Source organism: Lacerta agilis, chromosome 8 (genome assembly GCF_009819535.1).
Source record: "Lacerta agilis isolate rLacAgi1 chromosome 8, rLacAgi1.pri, whole genome shotgun sequence".
Taxonomy (NCBI): Eukaryota; Metazoa; Chordata; class Lepidosauria; order Squamata; family Lacertidae; genus Lacerta; species Lacerta agilis.
In genome coordinates, this window is record NC_046319.1 from 19,961,796 (window position 1) to 19,987,037 (window position 25,242).

Below are 25,242 nucleotides of genomic sequence, written 5' to 3' on the forward strand. Positions count from 1 at the left end.
TTGTGTTTTCTGACCGAGGGGTGGAGGAGAGCCCGTCTTGCTGAATCAGACCGAGGAAAAAGTGTGAGCTTTGTGGCGGGCAAGGAGGAAGCAGGAGTGATGAGAGAGCAAAGGCGAAAACTAGAGGAAGGCGCTGTTGCTGCGGGGCTCTGCCGGGAGGACCGTTGCCTTCGCCACTCACACTCCTGCGCTCGGGAAGGGCTCGAGGAGCCTCAAGTGTCCGCCCCTCCCTGGCGTCTTCTTAGGCAGCCGGGACTATGGAGACTTTGAATGGCACCAGCCTCGGCGAGCCTCTGAAGTCGCCGCAGAGCCTGCACCACTCCTTCGCCGAGAAGAAGGGGCTCCACCGAGCTCCTTCCCCAGCCAAACCTTTCCTCAAAGACCTCCACGCCCGGGCAGCTTCTGCCAAGCCCCCGCCGGTGCACCCCAAATTCCCCAGCCTCTCCAGCAAGCCGCAGTCCCCGCAGGCGGGAGCCCACCCGCAGGGGCGTCGCTATGGGGGGCGGTACGCTGCCGGCCCTTTGCTGGTGGCGCTCGAAGAAGGCGAGGCAGGCTGAGGGGCGACGCCTGGCCCCGGGGGCAGAGCGGGCGCTAGCTGCGGCTGCTCGCGTTCCCGATCGCTGGAGCCGGTGCTGGATTCCGCATCGCTGCTGGCGGCCTGAGCCAGCCTCTGCTCGTCGGAGAGCGGCTCGGACGGGCAGTCGGACAGGTCGGAGCTGCTGTCCATGTGGCTGATCCTGGCGCCGGATCCGCTGCCCAGCCCAGCGGCCGGTGCCAGGGAACCCGGCGGGGCCAGGGAACCCGGCGGGGCCAAGGAGGCGCATCGCTTGCCCTTCCTGCCTTTGCTTGGCTCGCCACCGGGCTGCCTCCCGCCGGCCTTGGCGCCTGCTTGATCCGGGGCCCGGGCTGCCTTCTTGCTCGAGAGGGTGGATTTAGCACTGCTCGCCTTGCCAGGCGCGCCGGCAGCGAGGCAAGCCGCCGCTGCCTTCGCACCCTGGGCGCAGCTCCGCCGGGAGAGGCGGCTCTGCGTGGCCAGCAGCCCCAGCGAGTGCAAGCAGGCAACAGTGGACGCAAGCCTGGGGAAAAAACAACAACAGCAGCACAGATGGGCCGATGGTGCGCGTGCTAGCAGTGAGGGCTCTGCGTGCCAAATCTGGCACGCGTGCCATAGGTTCGCCACCACTGATATATAAAGTAATTTTTCAATTTTTGCCGCGGCACACCAGGCAACATCTCGCGGCACACTAGTGTGCCGCGGAACAGTGGTTGAAAAACACTGGTCTACCAAACAGTGTAACACAGCAATGGTGTGAGCTCAGTGGGGTCTGACTCTTAACACTGCACTAATTGGCGTGAGTCACTCACGGTAGCTGCCTCCGATCCTGTGTAATGCTCACAGGCCATGTGTTTTCTGTAACCTTAGGAGATAATTGCCAGAGTCAAAGTGACTGTGTCTCTTTAATTTACTTCACCAGTAATCGCCACCACTGTGGTTTCGTTTCTTCTTCTTTTAAAACAAGCCATTTATTATCGGTATATCTTGCGCTCCCGGTAATCTCTCGTCTAGATTTCTGATCTGATCCATGCTGGATTACATTTAGTAATTCTGTCATAGTACCACATACTGAAGCTCTTGAGGGTGTAGCGCAATAAAAATGCTGACCAAGTTCATGGCATTTTCTCATAATAGTATGCACAATTTAAATGCCATGCATACACTTACTTGCAAGGAGTCTTCCCTAACATGGTGCATTTTCACTAATATATGCATTTCACTAGCATTTCTAGGCACACCGCTCCCCGCTCCAAAATATTCACAGCTTTGTACACATTATTTGGTTATTGAACTGCCACCAACTTTGATGGCCTTCAAAAGAGGATTGTACAAATTCATGGAGGAGAGGGCTACCAATGGCTACTAGTCGTGATGGCTATTCTCTGCCTCCCTAGTTGGAGACAGTCATGCTTCTGAATGCCAGTTGCTGAAAATCAATGGAGGGGAGAGTGATCTTGTACTCAGATCCGGCTTGCGGGTTTCCCATTGAGGCATCTGGTAGGCTACCATGAGAACAGGATGCCGGGCTAGATGAGCCATTGTGCTGATCTTACAGGCTGTTACTGTGTTCTTTTATCTTTTCAGAAAGTGCCAGTTAGGCAGAGGTCCGCAATAGCATCCTAACCAAAGTGAATCCATACCCTCTGCCCGCATTGCAATACTTCTATAGAAATCTATGGCGCAGCCACATGTGGAATGCTGTGCCCAGTCTCAAAAGAGGTTGCAAATCAGGAAAAAAGGAGTAGAAAAGGGCAACTAAAATGATCACCAGGGTCCAGCAACACCCCTATAAGAAAAGGCTGCAGGGATAGGAGCTTTTTAGTTCAATAAAATAAAATAAAATAAAGTTCAGATTCTCCAATTGCCCCTATTTTCCAGGGACAGTCCCAGATCTAAAGCAATTGTCCGGGTTTCTGATTTGATCCAGGAATGTGCTGCTTTTCCTTAGGATGTCCCTATTTTCATCAGAGAAATGTTGGGGGGTATGGAATAGGACAGCCCTGTTTTCCCTGGAGAAATGTTTAGTATGAATGAAGGTGGGTGTGGGACTTGGTAGAGTTTTTTTTCCTTTCTTTTTCTTTAGAAAGTTAGACATGGCGTGGAGAGAGTGGATGGGGAGGTTATTCTTTTACCCTCTCTAATGAGACAAGGAAAAGACCCTGATGTTGGGAAAGATGGAGGGCACAAGGAGAAGGGGACGACAGAGGATGAGATGGTTGGACAGTGTTCTTGAAGCGACTGGCATGAGTTTGGCCAAACTGCGGGAGGCAGTGGAGGATAGGGGTGCCTGGCGTGCTCTGGTCCATGGGGTCATGAAGAGTTGGACATGACTGAACGACTGAACAACAACAACAAAAAATGAGACAAGGACACAGGATCGGCTGACGAAATGGATTGGTAGGAGATTCCAGCCCAGATGAAGGACTTTCACACAGGGCATAGATAAACTATGGAAGCTGTTACCACAAAATCAGGTGATGGCTTGTGATTGCTTGAAAATGGGGGTTAGACACATTCTTGGTGGTGGAGGAGGAAGCTATCAGTGGCATCTAGTCATGATGGCTGCATATTATGCCCCCGATGACCGGTTGTTGGGGAACAACGGTGGGATGGGCTTCTTGCAGCCATGTCCTTATGGCGGGCTTCCCATGTGCATCTGGTGGACCTGCTTGGGAAACTGGATGCTGTACCTTTAGTCAGATCCAGAAAGACACCTCTGATGTTCTTGTTGTTGTTCTTTAGTCGTTTAGTCGTGTCCAACTCTTCGTGACCCCATGGACCAGAGCACGCCAGGCACTCCCATCTTCCACTGCCTCCCGCAGTTTGGTCAAACTCATGTTGGTAGCTTCGAGAACACTGTCCAACCATCTCATCCTCTGTCGTCCCCTTCTCCTTGTGCCCTCCATCTTTCCCAACACCAGGGTCTTTTCCAGGGAGTCTTCTCTTCTCATGAGGTGGCCAAAGTATGTTCTTATGCCTATTCAACTCCCCATCATTAGCAATGGAAGGATCTGCTAGTTTGTGGCATCTCAGTGTCTCATTTTTCCAATCTTAAATTCAGTTCTATCTCTTTCTGTAGCAATTTGCAATTCAATCATCATCATCATCATGAAAATTCTTCAGCATTTTAGTGTGAATTTCCTCCTGATAAACACATTTTTGTATTTTCATGTGTTTTTCAGCCAGAAGTCTGTCCTGTCCTTTTTTAAAAATAGTTTTTTTAAAAAGAAAAATTAATGTTGTGCTTAAATTATATACATCCTTGTACACACTTTCCCCCTGAAATATGCATTTTTTGCACATACATTTTATGCATTTCTATTATAAAGTGCACACTTTATATGCCTTCCACCTTTGTATGCATTAGACGGTATCCAGTGCTAGTCATACTCAGAGTAGATCTTCTGAAGTTAATGGGCATGGCTACCTTAGTTTTGGTAATTTCAATGGGTCTCGTCTCATTAAGCCTAGCATTGGACACAACCCATTATCCTCATAAAATACAGATTTCAGCATATGTCTTTTGAACCAAAACTGCATTAAAAAAAAAAAAGGACTCTGCCTATTCTGTTCAAGCCGCATATTAGCTGGAGAAATGTGAATTAGGTTGGTTTGCTTTAAAATGCAGACAAAACGAAATTCACCTCAGTTCCTAATCTTGGGGATCTCTGTCTCAGGAGGCACCTCGAGATCCATGGTGTGGAGGGCAAAAGCATCCTGGAACTGTATTATCAAAGAGGACAAAGGAGTTTTGCATGCATATTTTCGGGGAGAAAAGAGGTGTTCTCCACCACTGCAAGTTCAGTCTTGCTCTGAATTCCAACTGTTACTCACTGAACACTGATGATATTGTAGGAGTTGCGGCGCGCTGGAGGTCTTGCTTGACATGGATGCCTCATGTTGGTACTTTTTTTAAAAAAAAAAAGAAAAAAGAAAAAGAAAGGAAGCTATTAGAGTGCAACATCAGAAAGTTATCCGTGGGTGAGGTTCGAGAATCCCAAGTTATAACTTGTCCCTTGATTCCAAAGTCTGGTTAGTTTTAAAAATCTTAAGATTGATGGCATGTTGGTAAGAAGGGGAGGGTAACTAAGTTCCACTGCTGTGGGGATCTGCAAAATGAAATCCACCCAGCTTCTGTTGCTTTGCAGACACATCTTCAGAGTTTTGCTTTATCTGGTGTAGAGTGAGGTCGTTGGGTGGGATTCAGTGCTAGAGTAGACCCATTGATGTTGATGCGCGTGGCCAAATAATGTATACGATAGGGTTGCCACATGTCCAGATTTCCCCAGAGATGTCTGGGATTGCAATAGCGGAATTAGCATCTGGAGGCAGGAGGATTTTGGGAAATCAGCAAAATGTCCAGGTTTTTGAAACTTCCTCCCCAAAATGTCCAGATTTTTAGTTCTTGAATATGACAACCCTAGTACATGCCAACCAGATGACCCTAGTACATGCTAACCAGAGCCAGTGTGGTGTAGTGGTTAAGAGCGGTAGACTCGTAATCTGGGGAACCGGGTTCGCGTCTCCGCTCCTCCACATGCAGCTGCTGGGTGACCTTGGGCCAGTCACACTTCTCTGAAGTCTCTCAGCCCCACTCACCTCACAGAGTGTTTGTTGTGGGGGAGGAAGGGAAAGGAGAATGTTAGCCGCTTTGAGACTCCTTCGGGTAGTGGTAAAGAGGGATATCAAATCCAACTCTTCTTCTTCTTCTTACAAATCTACAGTCCTATGATTCTATGGCTGTACCACCATAGTACAGTGGCTCTCACCAGCAGAGCTGTCTTTCCTATTGGGCTTACTGGCGCATTGTACCAAGGCGCCGGCCTCTCAGGGGCGCCCCAGTGAGTGGGGGAGCTGCGCAGCTTTGTGGACGGCCTCCCCTTTCCCTCCTGCGTGCCTGCCAATTGTGCCCCGTCAACCATATGGTTGGCGGGTGTGCAGCTTGCCTCCCAAGCCTCCGTGGGAGGAGAGCGATCCCCGCAGAGGCTTAGGATGGAAGCTGTGCCCCGCCAACTGTATGGCTGGCAGGCATGAAGCTTCCTTCCCAAGCCCCTGCAGGAGGAGAGCGATCCCTGCAGAGGCTTGGGAAAAGGTTGACAACTCTGGGAAATGGGGTGCACTGCTGGAGGGATCTTTGCACCACAGCGCCAGATATGCTTAAGACGGCCCTGCTCACCAGCAAGGTAAGATTAGCTCCAACAGTTTCCGGTGTATGCCTGAAAACAAACAAATCCACACACTTATTTGCCCAAGCATTTTTCTGGACACAGATATTGTGCTGATAATTGCTGCTGGATGTTATAGGTGCTGTTGCTCTGGCATTTCAGTGTTGGCTTATTGCATTTTTATAGTACATCATCATCATCATCATCATCATAGTTTGACTGTAAACTGCCCTTAAATCTTCTGAATAGAAGCAGCGGTGGAATATATGTCCACGCTGCCCAGGGCAGGCATGTACTCGAGGGGGGTGGGGGTGCTCCCAGGGGGCAGAGCACACTCCCAAGGGAGGGAGGGTGTGGAGGGTGCCCTCCCAGGCACTGGATAGCCACTCGGGTGCACTGAGCAGCACGCGCACCTGCAGCCAGGGGTGGAGCGAGCCGCTGATGGGGGACATTCAGAGCGCCACCCGCCCATGACTCCCAAGCCTCCCCAAACTGTCAAAACGAAGGGGGAAGGGGGAAGGGGGGATGCCACCGGCAAATGGCTTGGGGTAGCCTTGGAAGTCACGTGTGGGCGGCATGCCAAATGTCACCCCCCTCAGCGAAAACACCCAGGGCGGTCTACCCCCACCGCCCCCATCTTCAGCCCCTGAATAGAAGGTGGCATATAAGTTTGTTTTTAAAAAATATATTTATAAATTATTTTAACTCATAAGAGTAGATGATGATGATATTGTACTGATGTTTGATTCTTATGTATGTACACTGCTCAAACATTCTTGTTCTGGATGAAGGTGCAGTTTAGGAATTTCCTAAAGAAATAAATGGCAATATTTTTTTTCATGCCAGTAGTGAGGAAGGTCAGTTACAGGGCCTGAATATGCCTCTCCAAGCCTCTCTGTTTGACCTTCAGTGCTATCCCCATCCTCACACCTTCCTGGGCCGGTTTCACACCCTCCTTAAACCATCATAACCCCTCCCTTCTTGGACCACTTTGGGTATCTCCCTCTCTCCTTCACATTCGCTTCACATCTCTTAAGGGCTTAACCAATCAGTTGTTGTGCTCTCTGTTTTTTCTCTTGGCTGGTGGATGTTTGGACTGGTGGGGCGGAAAGCAGGGAGCCCAACAGCAGGTGGCGCCAGAGCCAATGACAGGCACAGCTAACTGATTCTAGCTTTGTCCCCCATCCTTCTCCCAACTGCGTTCTGTAATGGCAACCAGGAAGCGGACTTTATTTTTTGAGCCTGAGACCTAGAGTGTGGATACAGGTAACGATGCAAGCTTTCTTTTGAATGCACCAGAGCAGACTTTCCTGTTGTTGGACCACAGCTCCCATCATCCCTGGCAGGTAGGGGTGATGGGAGTTGAAGTGCAACAACTTCTGGGGACCCAAGGTTGAGAAAGGCTGCATTAGAGCCTTGAAGAACTCAGCAGAGAGGAGAATGGCAGCAGAAACTAGTTAGTTAGAATCATAGAGGCTTATAATTGTGGGGTTGGAAGGGATCCCAAGGGTCATCTAGTCCAACCCTCTGCAATGCAGGAATCAAAGCTAAGTGGTAGTTGGCCCTGCCTGCCATGTGTTCAGTGTTCCGAGCAGGGAATATTCCCAGCTGTACCGGGAGATGCTAGCAATTCAACCTGGAGCCTTCTCTGTGCAAATCAGGAGCTCTAACCATTGAGTTTATGGTCCCTCCCCAGTGAGTGATGCTAGAAAGTTATTGAAGCCCTGGCATGGGCCTTCAGCATGGACACCAAGCACAGGGCATAGGAATCTGTGTGCCTGTTCTGGGGTGGAAGACCTACGTACGTGCGGAGGCTTGCCTCTGCCAAGACCAAAAATATACTTTGTTCAAACACGCTCACAAACTGCCTCAAAGACCTCAGAAAGGTGGGAGATGAATATGTTGAAATAAGGAAAGCGGATCTTAAGGAGGATTTGTAACTCAGCAAGAGGGCATTTGCTTTCCACACAGCATCTTCAGGTGTGGCACTGTGGTGCCCATTGGGAGTGGTAGGGCCAAAGGGAGGAGGCCCAACAGCAGGTGGCGCCAGAGGCAGAGCCAACTCATTCTAGCTGTGCCCCATCTGCCTCCTTCTCCCTGCTGAGTTATACAAGGGGCAACACTCAGGCTAAGAAGAGTTTGGATTTGATATCCCGCTTTATCACTACCCGAAGGAGTCTCAAAGCGGCTAACATTCTCCTTTCCTTTCCTCCCCCACAACAAACACTCTGTGAGGTGAGTGGGGCTGAGGGACTTCAGAGAAGTGTGACTAGCCCAAGGCAGCTGCATGTGGAGGAGCGGAGACACGAACCCGGTTCACCAGATTACGAGTCCACTGCTCTTAACCACTACACCACACTGGAAGCTGATGGACAGTGCCTCCCACCCCCGTTGACTAGTGGAAAGTCAGAAGGCTGGCAGGTGGGGGGGTGGTTAAAGATAGCTGGCAAGCCAGGACCCCATTTGCCCCCAGGGAAGATTCTTTGCAAAGTCTTCAAGGTTTATTTGCCCATCCAGGGAGAAATCAGTGGGGTAGCCTCATGGGTGCCGTGCCCAAAGCCCATGGGTCACACCCACTGCAAGGGACCCACCAGCCCCCAGCAAAATCAGCACCCTCTTTTCTCCATCTCAGCGCTGAGTGGCTTTAAGTCCCTCTGTACAGCCCAGCACTGCAATGGTGAAATGGCCCAGTCAAAGCATGGAGTTGTGTGGAGAGGTTTACGCCACTCAGCCCAGCACTTCAGTGGCAATGAGTGTGGCATGCACATGGCCTGTGTGAGTGGGTTTATATTTGCTGTGGGGGGGGCATACAACCCTTGGAGGTTTGACCGACCTTCAGCACACAGTCCTCATGCTGAAAAAGGGTAGATGGGTTTTGTGTAAGGCAATTATCACCTGCTTCCAGTTCCTTGGACAAGTTTACTTGCACAAGGAAGTAGTGAACTGCTTTATTCTGAGCCAAACCATTGGTCTAGCTAACTTCGTATTGTCTACACTGACTGGCTGTGGTTCTCCTGGGTTTTGGACAGATGAAATCCCCAGCTCTGCCTGGAGACATCACAGCAAAGTTGATGCTCTTTCAGTTGAGCAACGGCTCAATCTCTTAATAGTTGTATGCTTCTCCACAGATGACCGCTGTGCTCATTCATTACATCTGTGGATGAGAATGCACTGCGGCCCATTGCAAGTAAACTTGCCCATAGACTTATAAAGCTGGGAGGATTCTTGGACATCACCTTTCAGGTGTGGGGATCCTATGGGCCATCCAGAGGTTGGTGGACTGCAGCTCCCATCATCACGTTTGGCTGCATGCTGGCTGGGGCTCAGGGATGGAGGGGGAATTCACGTGGTCTGCATTTTAATACAAACTTTCCAAATCTGCTATCAAACTGCTATGTGATCCAAAACACATTTCTCCTTTGAAACGAGCACTTCTCCAAGAGAAGATTTTCAGTGAAACAGTCCAAGCAAAGACTGCATACAAACAAGCATGCACGTATTGGTGAAAATAACAGTCAAACTTGCATCCTGTTGGAACGTGGGGGAAATGACCTGCAAAGATGCTCACAGAAGGCAAATATGTGTTGCAAAAATGCACAAATAAGGAGAAATGTGTGTAAAAATGCACACACACAAACACACGTTTTCATGCTGTCTTATGTAAAAGGGGAAAAAATGCAATGTGCAAAGTAGATTTAAGACTGGAAAAAGGAGAGGAACTGAAATTGACATCTCTTTCTATCTCTACCCACAGCTACACCTAGAGATAGTTCACGAGGGTCAGTCACTTACGCAAATGCCTTTAGTCTCACTTTCAGAATGGACAGCACCCAAATCACAAAACCTTTAGCTCTTCCCAAGGGCAAAATGCAAGGGTTCCATTTTGCTAAATTCGTTATATGTATTATATATGTATGCATGTATGTATATATCCTGGGTTGTGGGGGGGGGGTTTGGAGGGGGAGGGTTGCACACGTGTCATCTCCATCCTGGATGAAGTTGAGGAACAAGGTCAGTCTTGTTAGAAAAAAAGGCAAAAGGCAAAAAGAGAGAGTATCCTTCTCTTTTTCTAACAAGTGGCAGCTTGTTTGGAATTGGGGGTGGTGTAGGGGCTAACGATAAGAAGCTGAGCCATGAATGGCCCACGCTGGTTTTCTCTGGAGTGAGGCTACCCCTTTAAAGGTGCCTGTAACAAGACACCTGGACAACTTTTTTTTCCAAAAAAAGGAGTGTGTTGAGATTTCCATGTGTTTAAACTGGCAGTGTTATTTCTCTCCATCCCTTCCTTCCTCCTCCCCCCCCTTTCCATCCTCCTCCCCCTCCGTTTCCTTTCCTCCAGTCTCAGTTTAATTTGCTAAACAACAGCATGGATCAGAGCACTGACAGCAGGGCCGCCTCCTCTAGCCCTTATAGCTCCGAGCACGCCTCCAATGTCCCGACGCTCTCGCCTTACTCGCAGCCCAGCTCCACCTTCGACACCATGTCCCCAGCGCCTGTCATCCCGTCCAACACTGACTACCCGGGGCCGCATCACTTCGAGGTCACCTTCCAGCAATCCAGCACGGCTAAATCTGCGACCTGGACAGTAAGTCACACAGCTTGATTTATTTTTTTTTTGGCTCTTTTGGGGGGCAAGGCCACAGCTCAGTGGAGGAACGGCTTCCCTTTGCACATGCAGAAAGTCCCAGGTTTGATCCCTGGTGTCTCCAGGTAAATCTCATGCCTGAAGGTTTAGGCTGGAGAAGGGGAGACTGAGAGGTGATAAGAGAGCCATCTTCAAATACCTGAAGGGCTGCTGCATAGAATATGTTACAGGTAGGAGCCGTGTTGGTCTGCCATAGTCAAAACAAACAAACAAAAAAAATCAAAAAAAAATCCTTCCAGTAGCACCTTAGAGACCAACTAAGTTTGTTCTTGGTATGAGCTTTCGTGTGCATGCACACTTCTTCAGATACACCAATAGAATATGGAGAGAATTTGTTTTCTCCAGCGGGTAGGACCCAAACCAATAGATTCAAATACCAAGAAAGGAGATTCTATCTACCGGTAAATATTGTGAAGAACTTCCTGACAGCATGAGCTGATTTGATAGTGGGATGGACCACCTCGGAAGGTGGCGGGCTCTCCTTCCTTGGAGGTTTTTAAGCAGAGGTTGGATGACCATCTGCCATGGATGCTTTAGTTGAGATTCCTGCATTGCAGGGGGTTGGACTAGATGGCCCTTGAGGTCGGTCCCCTGCAGAATTGTGATTCAGTGAAGCCCTGGAAACCACTGCAAGGAAGAGAAGACAATACTAGGGTAGATTGACCAATGGTCCTACTCAGTGCTTTTTTTTCAAGGGATACTTAAGGGCAGTACCTTTTTGCTGTTGTTGTTGTTAAAAAGTGTGGCACTTACTATAACAACTTCAGGGTGAGTACTGGTACCTATTTTTTTGGGGGGGGAGCACTGGTCCTACTCTGTATAAGGCAGCTTCTCATGTCCTTCAGCTGGGGATTTGCCAGCCAGGAATGCACTCCCAATAGGTTGCTATCCTATTTATTTATTTTAGAACCTAAGCAACTGCCTTGTGCAGACTCAGGCCACTGAGTGCTGCCTACACTGATGGGCAGAAACCCTCCAGGGTTTCTGAAGGACCTGGAGATGCCAGGGATTAAATCTGAGCCCCTTTCCATGCTCAACATGTGCTCAACCCACTGAGTTATGGCATTTCTGTGAATGTTGGTGCATGCCAATAGGCTTTCTTTTAAATATGCATTTGCCTGTATTGGGCAAGCGGACTTTTCAGATGTGTCAATGCATCTTACAACTATCTTGCCTTTTTTGCTCTTCAGTCCAACTTTGTGAGCTAGGTCCATTATATGGGACCTCTCTCTCAACAAGCCAGTTCCAAAACCCCATCACACCAGGTGCAATGCAAGCAAAAGGGTGCAGGGCATAGACGAACACATGTGGCATTTACTGTTCACTTATTACACATATATCTGATCATACAACTTAGTGCAGCTTAGGCGGCGTTTCCCATGTCGCATTGCATCCATGTGCTGACCAGACCTGATATTAATAATAATAATAATAATAATAATAATAATAATAATAATAATAATAATTTATTTGTACCCCGCCCATCTGACTTGGTTGCCCCAGCCACTCTGCTTAAGTATGGCAAGTTGGCTGTGTCATATCCCTTTAGATTGGCAGTAGCCAAAAGTGTTGCCTCCCAGATTTTGTTGGACTACAATGCCCATCATCTCTGGCCTTGCTATTTTGGGCTGATGGGAGTTGTAGTCCAACAACACCTGGGGAGAGCACCCTGTTGGCTGTAACTCTTAGACCGTGCCTTCAGAACTGGCTTCATTCAAAGTGTCACCCACTGAGCTCTATCAGACAAAGCAAACTAGTCACTTTCCACAGCAAGGTTGAGAGGGGTTTGAACCCACTTCTCCGGTATCACTCAGGTTAAGCGGCAGGTTTAGCCAGTTCCCTTCCTCAGCAGTCGCCAAATGGTTACCACACATGTGGTACATGGTACATACAGAGGCATCCCTCTACGCTGCCCCTGTGACACACAGAGCCTCCCTTCCCACATGGTCCCTGTCAGTAGGGATGGAGGAGAAACTCGATTCACTTCACAGTTAAAGGTGAGCCTACCTGTTCCACACTTTCTGAAACAATATGCGAACGGAAACATGGCCATCCTTTGAAATTTGCGCTTCTTTGAATTTTTCAAGTTACGTGCACCAAAAGTGCACTGGCTGGGGTTAGGAAGCATGCATGAAAATGCATGACATTAAGTGAAAACAACATGCAAAACTGTATTCTGTTAGGGGAAACTGTTTGCAAAAAATGTGTATATTAGGCAGACTTGCAGACAAGCATGTGTATATTAGGAGATCGTCACATTAAAATCATGGCGAATTTTCACGAGCACTTTATTGGGTGGTTGTTGTTTTTTGAGAGAGAGAGAGAGAAATCAGGAAATTGATGTGGGAATGTGGAGAACTGAACTTAAGAGTAAGGGGAAAAAACTGAAAAGCTGAAGATGACAGATTCACTCATCCTTATCAGTCAGGATATTGCAGCGTGAGTGGTGAGGAGAGTGACAAGGGTACCACAGCACCGTTCTCCTCCTAAGTAAACTGTTTATTTGGGTACAAGGGCATTCTCATTGGCAGGCACGTGGCTTTGGAATTCATTGCCAGACCACAAACACTGCAGGCTTTCCTGAGATATTTGGGGACTCGGTCCCAACCCTTCGAAGGCTCTGGGTTTCCCTTTGATGATATTGTAGTAATTTTGAGTGGGTCGGCCTGCCTTATCCATTACTGTTCTCCCAGTATTCTATTCACTATTCATTGCATTTCTGAGTTTTACTGCAAGCTGTCATGAAGGAGGCAGCGTATAGATGTTTCAAACCAATAAAATGGTGCTGTTAAGGGCACCATCTCTGGGCAAAGCCTAGCCTCCATCACAGACTATAAGAAGCCACCTTAGACTGAATCAGACCACTGGTCCTTCTAACTCAATACTGCCTTCACTGGCTGGCAGTGGCTCTCCAGGAAATCTATGCAGGAGTTTCTCTCTGCCATCCTTGGAGATGCTGGGGATTGAACCTGGGACCTTCTGTATTCATTGCAGGTGCTCCATCACTGAGCTACAGCCCTTTCCTTAAAACACAGGAACATAGTCAGCTGCTGTATACTGAGCCAAACCATTGGTCCATCTAGCTCTGTATTTTTGACACTGGCTGGCAGCAACGATCCAGGGCTTCAGGCAGAAGACATTCCCCACCTCCCCTAGTGATTCTGCAGGGTTGTAGGACCTGCGCTCTTCTGCATGAAAAGCAGGTGGTCCACCACCAGGGTTCCCTTCCCTAAACTGAACTACCTTAGCTGACTGGCCCAGCCCAGAGTGACCAGGATCCCACAGGAAGGCAGAATTTCTTTTCATGGCACAGACCTTAACGTGATTAGTAACAGCTCAACAGGTTAGAGCATGGTGCTGCTAATGCCAAGGTTGCAGGATCAATCCCTGTATGGGATGGCTGCATATTGCAGGGGGTTGAACCTCAGGGTCCCTTCCAACTTTGCAATTCTATGATCACTGACTAGTAGTTGTTAAAAGGAAAGCAGACACTTAGGCAAAAAAGCCCATTGACTGCACACGCATGCAAATATTGTAGCAAGTGTTCCACTAGCTATTAAATCATCATGGTAATATTTATAAATCAGCTCAAGTTAAATGGCACATACAAACCTCTTCTCATACTGGAGGGTGTTAGGATGAGCTCATCACCAGTCTTACATGCTACTGTCTAGCATTAAGATTTCAACTGATTTTTCACCACAAGCCTAAGCACACTTACAGTACCTGGGAGCCAAGTATGATGGGGGAAGAAATATGATTCAGTTTGCATTTAAAGGTGAACCTAATCTGTACTTTCTGCAACAAGACACAGTCATCCTTCAGAATTTGGATGTCTCTGAATCTTGCTGTGTCTTTCTCCAGCATATCAGAATGCATATGCTGGGGTAAAGATGTTCATAAAGGGTGCATATATTGGTGTAAATGATGTACCAAAATGCACTGCACTGTGGGGAAACTGCTTTGAAAAAACTGTGCATGTTAGGAAAACTTCGTACCCAAAACTGCCGCATGCTAGCAGGAATTCACAAATGCGGGTGAATTTTCATGAGAAGTATATAAAAAATGGAATTCAGGCACTGATGTGGAGAAAACATGGGCTTGAGATTGGAAAAGCAAGAAACTGAAACAGACAGGTTTTGCCCATTCGCACTTGGGAGTAGCCCCGTTGAATTCAATGGAGCCCAACTCCCGAGGAAACGCACACAGACTCTGGATGCACATCTCCTTGACTATAGTCCTGCAGACAATTAGGCAGCTGCAATCTCAATGTGGAGATGCCTAGACAAACTCACCCGGGAGTAAGCCCCACCAAACATACTTCCAAATAAACAGTCATAGAACATGATTGCAATTGTGTTCAGAATCTGAAATGTTGCCTGCTCTGTGCAGTGGTGGCTTACTTATCTATCTATCTATCTATCATCTATCTATCTATCATCTATGCTTTTTATCTCTCACCTCTCCTTCAAGGAGCTCAAGGTGACATACATGGCGCTCTTCCTCTCCATTTTATTTTAACAACCCTGTGAGGTAGGTTAGGCTGAGATGATGACTGGCCCAAGAAGACCTACTTGGAATGTAAACTGTTTTGCCATCAGTTTTGCCATCAGTTACTTTTGAGTAAGTGTTGCTAGGGACAGAGTGTCCAATGATCAGATATCCTGGGATTGCAATTTATTTATTGTTTAGCATAACGTATATACCACTTGAATGCAATAAACCTCTAAGTAGTCGTTTTCAAGAAATATTAAAATGATCAATTTTTTAAAAAAAGTAACGCTAAACACATTCGAAAGAGAATTAACATTGGTAATTAAAATCAGATCAAAACACTCACCAGTGTTGTATTTTAATATTTTGCTGGAAGCCCCCAGAGTGGCTGGGGAAACCCAGCCAAATGGGTGGGGTATTATTATTATTATTATTATTATTATTATTATTATTATTATTATTCTGCATGTCTGGATAGGCTTGCCAAAACAAAAATATTTCAAGCAGGTGCCAAAAAGAGTATAGCACAAAGGCCTCTCTGCCTTGTATCAATAGGCAGGGAGTTCCAAAGTGTAGGTGCTCCCACACTAAATGATTGATTTCTTACAATTGTAGAACGAGTATTATGTGGCATCTGTAACAGGGCCAGTTCTGCTAATTGAAGCGGTCAGCTGGGCACACATGGGGTAAGGCTATCTCACAAGTAAACTTTCCCCAAGCCATTAAGTTCTTTATATACCAATTGTGACGCCCTGAACTTGACCTAGTAATGAACAGGCAAACACTCCAGGTCTCTGAGCAGAGGTATTGCATGCTGACAGGGCCTCACTCCTGTCTGCTTTATCTGCAATTCCCGGGTCAAGCACAAGGGAAACCCCACATAGAGTGCATTGCAGTTATCCAGTACGGAGGTCACCACTGCCTGATGTTCTATAGTTAAGCTGGCACATCTGGTTAAAGGAGCTTCTAGCCGCTGTAAGTTCACAGGCCTCTAGTGGCAAAGCTGAGTTGAAATAACAGCTTGTCCAGGGCAATGAATTAAAATTTTACTTTTGCGGTAGGCTAGTTTCTATAGGCACCCCCACACCTCTCTCTCTCCTTCCTATGTGTTGACAAGGGTAGAGTGTAGGACTAGGACAGAGTTTCCCAAACTTGGCCCTCCAGATGTTTTGAGACTACAATTCCCATCATCCCTGACCACTGGTCCTGTTAGCTAGGGATGATGGAAGTTGTAGTCCCAAAACATCTGGAGGGCCAAGTTTGCCTATGCCTGGATTATTGAGAGTCACTAGGGGAGAGTAGAAATCTTCCAAAGGCTACTGTTTCCCTTGCTCCACCTCTGAAGAGAAACATATTTAAGGGGGATATTGACAAGCTGGAACATGTGCAGAAGAGGGTGACCAGGACAACAAAGGGCCTGGAAGCCAAGCCTTATTAGGAACGGTTGAGGGAGTTGGGCATGTTTAGCCTGGCGAATAAAAGACTGAGAAGTGATATGATAGGCATCTTCAAATATCTGAAGGATGTCCCATGGAAGATGAAGCAAGCTTGTTTTCTGCTGCTCCAGAGGAGAGGACACCAACCAATTGATTCAAACGACAAAGGAGATTCCAGCTAAATATTAGGAAGAACTTTCTGGTGGTAAGAGTTGATTGATGATGGAGCAAACTACCTTGGCAGGTGGTGAACTCTCATTCATTGGATATTTTCAAGCAGAGGTTGGGTGGCCATTTGCCAGGGATTATTTAGCTGTGATTCCTGCATTGCAGGGGATTGCACTAGATGACCCTTGAGGTCCCTTCTAACTCTGTAGCTCTATGATTCTATACATATTGCCCAGGGCTTTTTTTATCAGCTGGAACTTACTGGACAGCTACCTGATAGGGAGATGTGGGCTCTGAATTTCTATAACTCAATAGGGGTTCACCTTTAGATGAACTATTTATTCTGCATTAATTATGATATGTTTGCAGGGAGGTTATAAGATGTTGCATTAAGCAATTATTATCCCACACTTTCCATTTCATTTTCTGGTCACTTTCCTTATTCCATAATTTTTTATTGGGGGTGGGTGATTTGCTGTGCAAATCAACTTTAATTGTACAACCTGGATTTGCTAGTGTGTGATTGAATCCTACTTGAAAATATTAGCAGTCTTGAAGCACCCCAGATGCTCCATCAGCAGAGTGTTGCAGAGAGGCAAAATGTAATGCAAAATTTTGCTAGTAAACACACACACACACACAATGTTTAGAGGTATGTGTACCCCTGCACTCAACAGAAAAAACCACTATATATATGAGACTATGTCCTGCAAAAATCTATATATGCTACTCAAGACATTCCAAATTTAATAAATCCTGTCTATTTACCCGCTCCTCAAAGTACTGAAATAACCCTGTAATGAAAAAGCTAGCATGTATGAAGGAGTCGATAAATTTTGACTTTGAATGTGTTAGCATTAGTATTATTTCTGTAATGGGATGTTTTTAGATGATAGTGGCTAACTGTTGTTGTTTAGCAATTAAAATATCATTCGGCGCCTGAGTGTTCCCTTCTGTTATTCTGGTTCATCTTGGTACTCTTCCCCACGCTTTTTTTGTTTTGTTTTGTTTTTAGCTTTGTGTTCTTGGGGGCTTCATCACATTTGCTGAGGGGGTGAATTCCCTGCAACTCTTCAGCAAAGATTGGGAGGAACTCAGGTTCCTAGAGAGCACCTGCTGGAGCAAAGCTGTGCCTTCTGAGGACAATAGGATGGCCTTGGGTGATTGACCACACATATCTATCTTCCTTGGAGAACAGCAGAGCAGTTCCAAGGGGAGTTCATAACAGGCATGTATTTGGGAACATCCAGTGAATCTGAATGCTGGAAGATTCAGGACAGACAAAATAAAATAACTCTCCACAAAGGCTCTCTTTGTGACGAAAGGAACGCTTCATCCTTTGGGGAACAGTGTTCTTTCAGAAATGCCATGGCTCTGTCCAGGGCATCTCATCCTTCCAACAGTGTTGCAAAAGCATCAAAATTATCTCCTAGTGAGCTGATCAGAACTGAGACCTTTTGCTGGTCATAAAAAGCCTGTTAGGGCCAGTTGGTCAGTTGGTGTTTCAGAATTCAGCCTTAGCCTGACTACTCCCTTCACCCATCTTGCCTGAAACCTCTTGCTAACAAATCCAAATGGAAATTCTTGCTTTCTTCAAGCTTCAGCTGCAGTTTCACAATGCTCAGGGTGGATCAGTTGGCAATTCTCTAGGCTTTGCATAACGACCCCCATGGCAGAATTGCTTTCTCTGTCCCATTATCATGCTTCCTTATCCTTGGCTTTGGGCCTGGGATTCTAAATGCAATTTAATATCCCTTTCGCCTTTAAAAAAGGATCTCCAATCTCATTTTGCAATGGGCAATTGTGCAGTTTGTAAGCTTTGCAAGGGTGGAACTATGGCAGATCATTGGATCCAGGGCTGTCATGGTTAAAAAACATGTTTCCCCAAAATGGCTACTAGTTGCTGGAAATTGCAGGAGGGGAGAGTTGCCCAACTTGTGGGCTTCCCATTGAGGTATCTGCTTGGCCACTAGGAAAACAGGATGATGCACCAGGTAGGCTGTTGGCCTGATTTTGTAGGGCTCTTTTAATGATGAGGAAGTTCTCTGGCATAAACCTCACTAAAATAAATAGAAGATACACAAAGGAGAGGTGGACAAGCCTTTAGCCAGTGCTTACCCAAGACATTTTGCTTCATGGGGCAAAGGATAAGATGCCCTTCTCCCAATTACATTCCCAAAATCTGGCCAGATGGACAGTTGATTCTTATTTCAGCTCTGGTGATGGGGCAGCAGACTAGTTTGGAGGATGAAGGTCAGACTGTGGTGTGGTGGCATCTACAGGACTTCTTTCCAACGTGCTGCCACCATTTTCTGCTTCTCTTCATTCGTCACAAGAGGCGGCCACCTCACTGAACCTTGGCTGCAGGCAGCTGTCCAAGATGAGAGTGAAGAGGACCAGAAGGTGTAGCCAATGAATTAACCAGAGAGTCAGAAACGGGGAACCAGTCAGTAGGGATGGAGAAGAAAGCCACTTCCGTTCGCATCTAAAAGCGAGTTTACCGGTATTTACTCCCTGAAACAAATGGGTGAACCGAAACAACAGCCATCCTTCGAAATATGCACCTCTCTAAATTTTATAGTGTGGTTCTCCAGCAGAGTAAAATATGCAAATAAATTAAATAAATAAATAAATATTGCATCTACACGGGTAATGTGTGCAAAAGTAAGAAACCAAAACCGACAGATTTGCCTGTCTCTAGCTGTAGTTCCCGGAGAAAAGGATCAATATTGTGGGAACTGTAGGTCTGTGAAGGGCATAGGGCTCTCCTAATAACTCTCGGAATCCTTAGCAAACTACAGTTCCCCTGGATTCTTTGCCATTTTAAGTGGGCACCATAGGGCTTTAACTGTATGGTGCAGATGAAGCTTTAGAGTTGAACAGCCGCTTGGATGTGCCGCAGCTTCCACACCCCTGACTTCTGGAAGTGTTCAAAGCTGCAGTTCTCCGGCTCACCAGAAGAGTCCCAGTTTGATCCCTGGAATCTTCCTACATACACCTTCACAACTGCCATGCAAGCTCCTGGTATTTATAGCAGCCCCAGCCAATCCAGAGGCTTCCCCTCTGCAAGCCAATCAAAGTTCTGGCATTACAAACCATCATTCCCTTTTGTGCCTGAAGGGGGTGCTCCTGAGCTCTGAGCATACTCAGGTCTCGGGTAGCTTATCATGGCTAGCCCTCAGCCTCAAGGCGTGGTTGAGTGCTGCAACAAAGGATTGCTTGTGTCTCTCTTTATAGTAGCTTCTGCTGCATCTCCATCATCATCATCATCATCATCATTCACCCCTCAACAAGGACCTCATAGGGTAAATGTATTTATTTAGAGCAGGGGTGGTGAAGCTCAGGCCTATGGACAGAATGTGGCCATCCAGATTTCTCAAGGCTTGCTCCAGGCCACACCCCTTCTCCACCTATATCCCCTTCCCCAAGGTCACACTTGTCACCAGCCCCACTTTGTACCCTCCTCGGGCGTTTTAGCCTGGGTGGAATGTGTCCTTGACCATGACTCTTGCTGACCTGGATGCAGAATAGAGAGAGGGGTGTTCGTGTGTGCTTGTAGAAACTGGCCCATTTTTTACAAAGGCAAAACTTTACATTTCTTGCTCTGACCCCTTTTGTCTCTTGTCGAACCCGCCACCAGTATGGGGCCTCTGGAAGGTTGCCCAGATGAGAATGTGGCCCCTCAAGCAGGAGAAAGTTCCCCACCCTTGATTTAGGAGATTTACACCCAACCTTTTAATGAAAGTGACTTGTAATAGATTGCAACAGCATGCCCTAAATCCACACAGCCAAGCACTCTCTTAAGTTCTCTGGCTGGTGGATGGTGCCTGGCTGGTTGCCCCCCCCCCCAACTATGATGTGCTTCCTGAGAGGCAGAGGGTGAAATTTCTTATTAGCCTTAGTATTGCGACTGTTAAGATCTCAGAATCATAGAACTAGAGTTGGAAGGGATCCTGAGAATCATGTAGCCCAGGCATAGGCAAATTCGGCTGTCCAGATGTTTTGGGACTACAACTCCCATCACCCCTAGCTAACAGGACCACTGGTCAGGGATGATGGGAATTGTAGTCTCAAAACATCTGGAGGGCCGAGTTTGCCTATGCCTGATCTAGCCCAACCCCCAGCAATGCAGGAATATGCAGCTGTCCCATACGGGGATTGAACCTGCAACCTTAGCATTAGCAGCACCATGCTCTAACCAACTATAAATAATAGTACCAGGGTGTGCTTCTGTTCAGTTTTATTTAAAAAAAAACTTATATACCCCTCCCCTTGATTGCAGGGAAAGCGGTATACAAAAAAGAAAAAACAATAAACTTATCAGTAAAAAATAAATAAATACAACCATGATTTAAAACATACAGAAAGTTATAACCTCAATAGAATACATGAGGCCCTTTGGCCTCCTGACTAATGGACCAGTGGGTGCTCCCCTTCAGCTCTGAGGTCCTGGGTCAACTTGTAGAAACCCCACATCCTGGCAGCAGCACCCCCCACCGCCACTCTCCTGTTTGTGATTCATTTTCATAGTGGGTGGGAGGCCAGAGAAGGTGGCTCTCTGATCCATGGGCATGATGGAGCATGTCAGTAGCCCGACAGCATGTGCAAAGCTATCAGGATGTCTGCCTGCAGGAGCTGCCTGGACGTGTCAAAACCGGGAGCTGATCGCAGCTGCCATATCTGCCCCATGCCCCCCCTCCCTCCCCTTGCCACGCCAGACAGCTGGTAACTGATAGATAATTAGTATTTTTCTCAAGTCCAATCGCGGCGGCAGCAATGGCAGCTGTGGGATGCGCTGCCTCCCTTCTTTAGCACTCCCCCAAAAAGCATGGGGGATGCTTGAAGTGAGAAAAGCACCTTTGGCCCTCCAAGCCTTGCATGCCGCAGAGGAGACTTGCAAGAACGTAAGGACATAAGCACAGAGAAGAAGAGGACGCCTGATGGACACCTAGCCCAGCGTCCTGCTCTCAGGGTCACCAGCCAAATGCTTGTGGGAAGCCCACAAGTAATAGCTGGATGCAGCACAGACTGCAATCTTCACTGGAGGCTTCTAAGCAGAGGTTGATGGTGGCCATATTTACAGTGATTCTTTAGCTGTGATTCTGGCATTGCAGGGGGTTGGACTAGATGGCCCATGGGGTCCCTTCCAACTCTCCAATTCCATGATTTTGTGATCCCCTGCGATTTCCAGCAACTGGTATCCAAAGGCACACATTGTCTCCATCTGTGGAGGCAAAACATAGCCATAGCAGAGTGTAGCAACTGATGGGTATCCTCCATGAATTTGTCTAACCCTTGTTTCAAGCTTATTCAAGTTGGTCGTCATAACTCCCCTTGTGGGAGTGAGTTCCATCGTTTAACAATGCATTGTGTGAAGAGGGACTTTTGCCTGTCCTGAATCGTCCAGCGTTCCGCTCCATCGGATGGTCCTAGTATTACGAGAGGAAGTGGGCGAACTTCTCCCCGTCCTCTTTTTTTTTTTTTTGCATACAACTCTATCATGATCTCCTATTAGGAGCTACCCTGGTGTTCTGCAAGGAAGTGGCCTTGTATGGTCCAGAACCCAAACTGTCTCCTGCTTCGGGCAAAAGAAGGGTTAATGAACATGTCTAGTTTGCATTGTTTATATTCTGCCGTCAGTGTACACTACACTTAATAAATTTAACTCTCTGCTCGAGATTCTTCAAGTCCAAATTCAGACCAAGGAGTTGGAGTAGGGTTGCCATATGTCTGGAATTTCCTGGACATAGCTGGCAATCAGAAACAGTGTCTGGGCAGAAATAGCTGAAACTATGGCAAGCCATGTCAGCAGTGTCATTTTTGGTGTTTCCCCCCCTTAAAAATAGCTTAAACACGTCAATATTTTCGAGCTCAACAACTTTTCCGTCCAGATTTGAAATATGGAAACCCTAGTTTGGAGTGAGGAAGTGGGCAAAAGAGGAAGAGAGAAAATGAATTGAGAGGAAAAGGAAATGGGGATTACTTCCAGCAATCCAGCAATCGCTATCATGCACACACATTGGTTTCTTCCAGTTTAGAAGTGCTCATGAGAAGCAGCCTCACCCAGGCTGCATTCACATGGCAGTTTGTAGCATTGCCACAACTTTCCCCCTTACTGTAACGTTCCACATTAAATTTGAGCTTTCATGCGACGTAAAAGCCACTTCTGGAACTATATATTCCTATAGTGCAACTTTAGTTTTCATTTTTATGTTATTTGCTTCGGGGGGGGGGGGAACCCATTTGCAAATAATATGGAAACGAGTGCTAAACTTGCACTATATTCTCTATAGTTCTGGAAGTGACTTCTACATTGTGTGAAATTTCAAGAGTTAGCAGGGCTATAGTATGATGAATTTGCTAGCAGGATTTGTACTATGAGCAACAGAAGGAATTAGAGGTTACTGTATTGTATCATTGTTATGATATAGAAGATAGAAGATAGGGTGCAGCAAGGGAGAGAAATAAAAAAAACACAATGGAAAAGGGGATGTGAAGTTAACAAAAGAAAAGAAAAAATTGTGATTTATTGGAGTGTATATGTCACAATGTTATGTATTGGAATGTTTATGTGAAATTGCTGGAAATTTATTAAAATATATTGGAAGGGGGGGGAGAGTTAGCAGGACAAGCCCACCTATTAGACAGGGCAAAGCAGCTGCCCCAGGCAGTGGAAGCTGCCAAGGTGATGCTCTGGGGGTATCAACAGAGAAGTGGCACCAGCAAATGGCAGAGGCAGCACTGTGTAGGTAGCATGGCAGGAGGCTCAGTGGGTGGAGCTGTACCTCAAGCTTCAAAACAGGATGCACTGCCCCTGACAGTTGAGGAAATGTCATGCAAAATGGAACAAACTGCCCTGTGAATGCAGCCCCAGTTTTTATCCAGCAAACAGAGTCTTTGGGCCCCTCCAGGTAACCCTCTCTACTGAGCCTTCATCCAGATTTGCTTGCACAGACAAAGGAGAGATTGGAATGGGTTGTCTCCTGCGTTAGTCCTACTCATTGCAGACACGCAGGAATTAATGGATGTGACTGACCTCAGTCCATTCATTTCAATGGGCCTACTCTGGGCATGACTTAGTTGGCTGCAACCCTATGCCCAGCCTCTATCGAGTGTTTGTTATATGACATCAAGCATTTCTGCTGATTTGCTTGCACGGTGTTCACACATCTCTGTGTTGGTCATTTGTTCATCCCATGCCTTTCGATCCCTTTTCCTTGTCACTCTCCTAATTGCCGAAAGCCTTTTTCTTTAGGTGCATTTGTTGTGCTAGGGGTGACAGAGCACTTGAATCCAATTGAACGGTGCAAGCCCCAATTAACAGGTAGGTGCTTGAAGCTTCCCTGCAAAAATACTGAAGATGCCCTAAATGAGAAACGATGATAAATTAAAGGTGATCAATGGCTGCTTGTCAAGATGGCTGTGTATTACCTCCCATTTCAGAGGCAGCATGGCACTGAATACAGGTTGCTGCAAATCACAAGTGGGGAGAGTGTTGTTGTACTCAGGTCCTGCTCGTGAGCTTCTCAGAGGCATCTGGTTTGCCAGTGTAGGGATAAGATAGCCCCTTGGTCCAATTCAGCAAGGCACCTCGCCGATTGCTAGAAGTCCAAGTGCTATGGTTGCTTTTCTTGTTGTTGAGTTCACCTGGAAGGCATTCCTGCCTTTCCCCCTCCCCCTTTAGCTTGTTGAGGCTCTCCAATTGCATGGGCAGGATCAAAGATGATCCCTTGTTGCATTAAGGCCAGATTAAGTGCATTAACCATAAACTCACACAAATACTCACGCCAGATTTCGACAAGAGCCTAGCATAATTGAATGCAACACTAATTTTAATTGCTTTGTTTTCCTTGCATTGGAGTGATCCTGTGAATTCAACACAGGCTCCCTCTGGGACCCTTCCCCATACCTCTGTTTCACAACCTGTAAAACCAGTAGGCAGGGGAAATAGTTGTTCAACTTCTTGCGCTCCAAACCTGGGTTTGTTGACATCAGTTCCATAGCGGGCAGCTAGAAAATTTTGCCCATATAAAGCAGGGGTGGGGAATCTCTTTCAACCTGGGGACCACATTTCCTTCCAGTGAACCTTCCAAGGGCCACATGCCAATAATGGGTTGGTCCAGTGGCTATACTGGGTGGAGCAATGAATGTAAATTTCACCTTTATACAGTAGACTAGTTTCTACATACACACACAACTCTTTCTCTCTATCTTCCACCCAGACAAGCAAGAAGCATGGTTAATGGCACATTCCAGAAAGGCAAAAACACTCAAGGAGGGTGTGAAATAGGCCATCCTGGCTGGGGTTGATGGAAGTTGTAGTCCAAAACATTTGCAGGGTACTAGGTTTGTGAAGTCTGTTCTGAAAGTAGCCAGGGCTGTTATTTTGGTAACCTAGCAATATCTATCAAGGTTCTTCCCTTGTAGGGAAAGTGGTTTTGATTTCACAGGGCCATTCGTGTTTGTTATCAAAGGCCTCGTTTATTTTATTACTCGTTAATTGAAATAATATTAGGTTGGTCACTCAGGGTGATAACCAACAGCATTCTACTCGGCATCCATTTAAATCAATGGAACTAAATTAGTCATGCCCATTCATTTCAATGGGTCTGCTTCGTATAGGACCAACCTTGAATGCAACTCACATTCATAAATGTCACATTCATTTTGTTCCTCACATTTTTATTAATTTACGCATTCTTAAAATATACTGCTTAATGCAATATTGAGGTGTGTTATGAAAAGACACTTCTTAGAATTTAAATTTAGCAAAAAAAA

At 46.7% G+C, this 25,242-nt stretch overlaps 1 protein-coding gene across 4 annotated transcripts in view; it reads left to right on the top strand.

The window, feature by feature from the left end:
- The window catches only part of TP73 (tumor protein p73), a 100,292-nt gene that overhangs the window by 44,070 nt on the left and 30,980 nt on the right, over positions 1-25,242 (top strand). For all 4 annotated transcript variants that reach the window (XM_033156432.1, XM_033156429.1, XM_033156430.1 and 1 more), the window contains one exon: positions 10,061-10,306. In XM_033156432.1, coding sequence (XP_033012323.1) covers positions 10,061-10,306 — 246 coding nt within the window. The remainder of the gene's footprint in view (positions 1-10,060; positions 10,307-25,242) is intronic.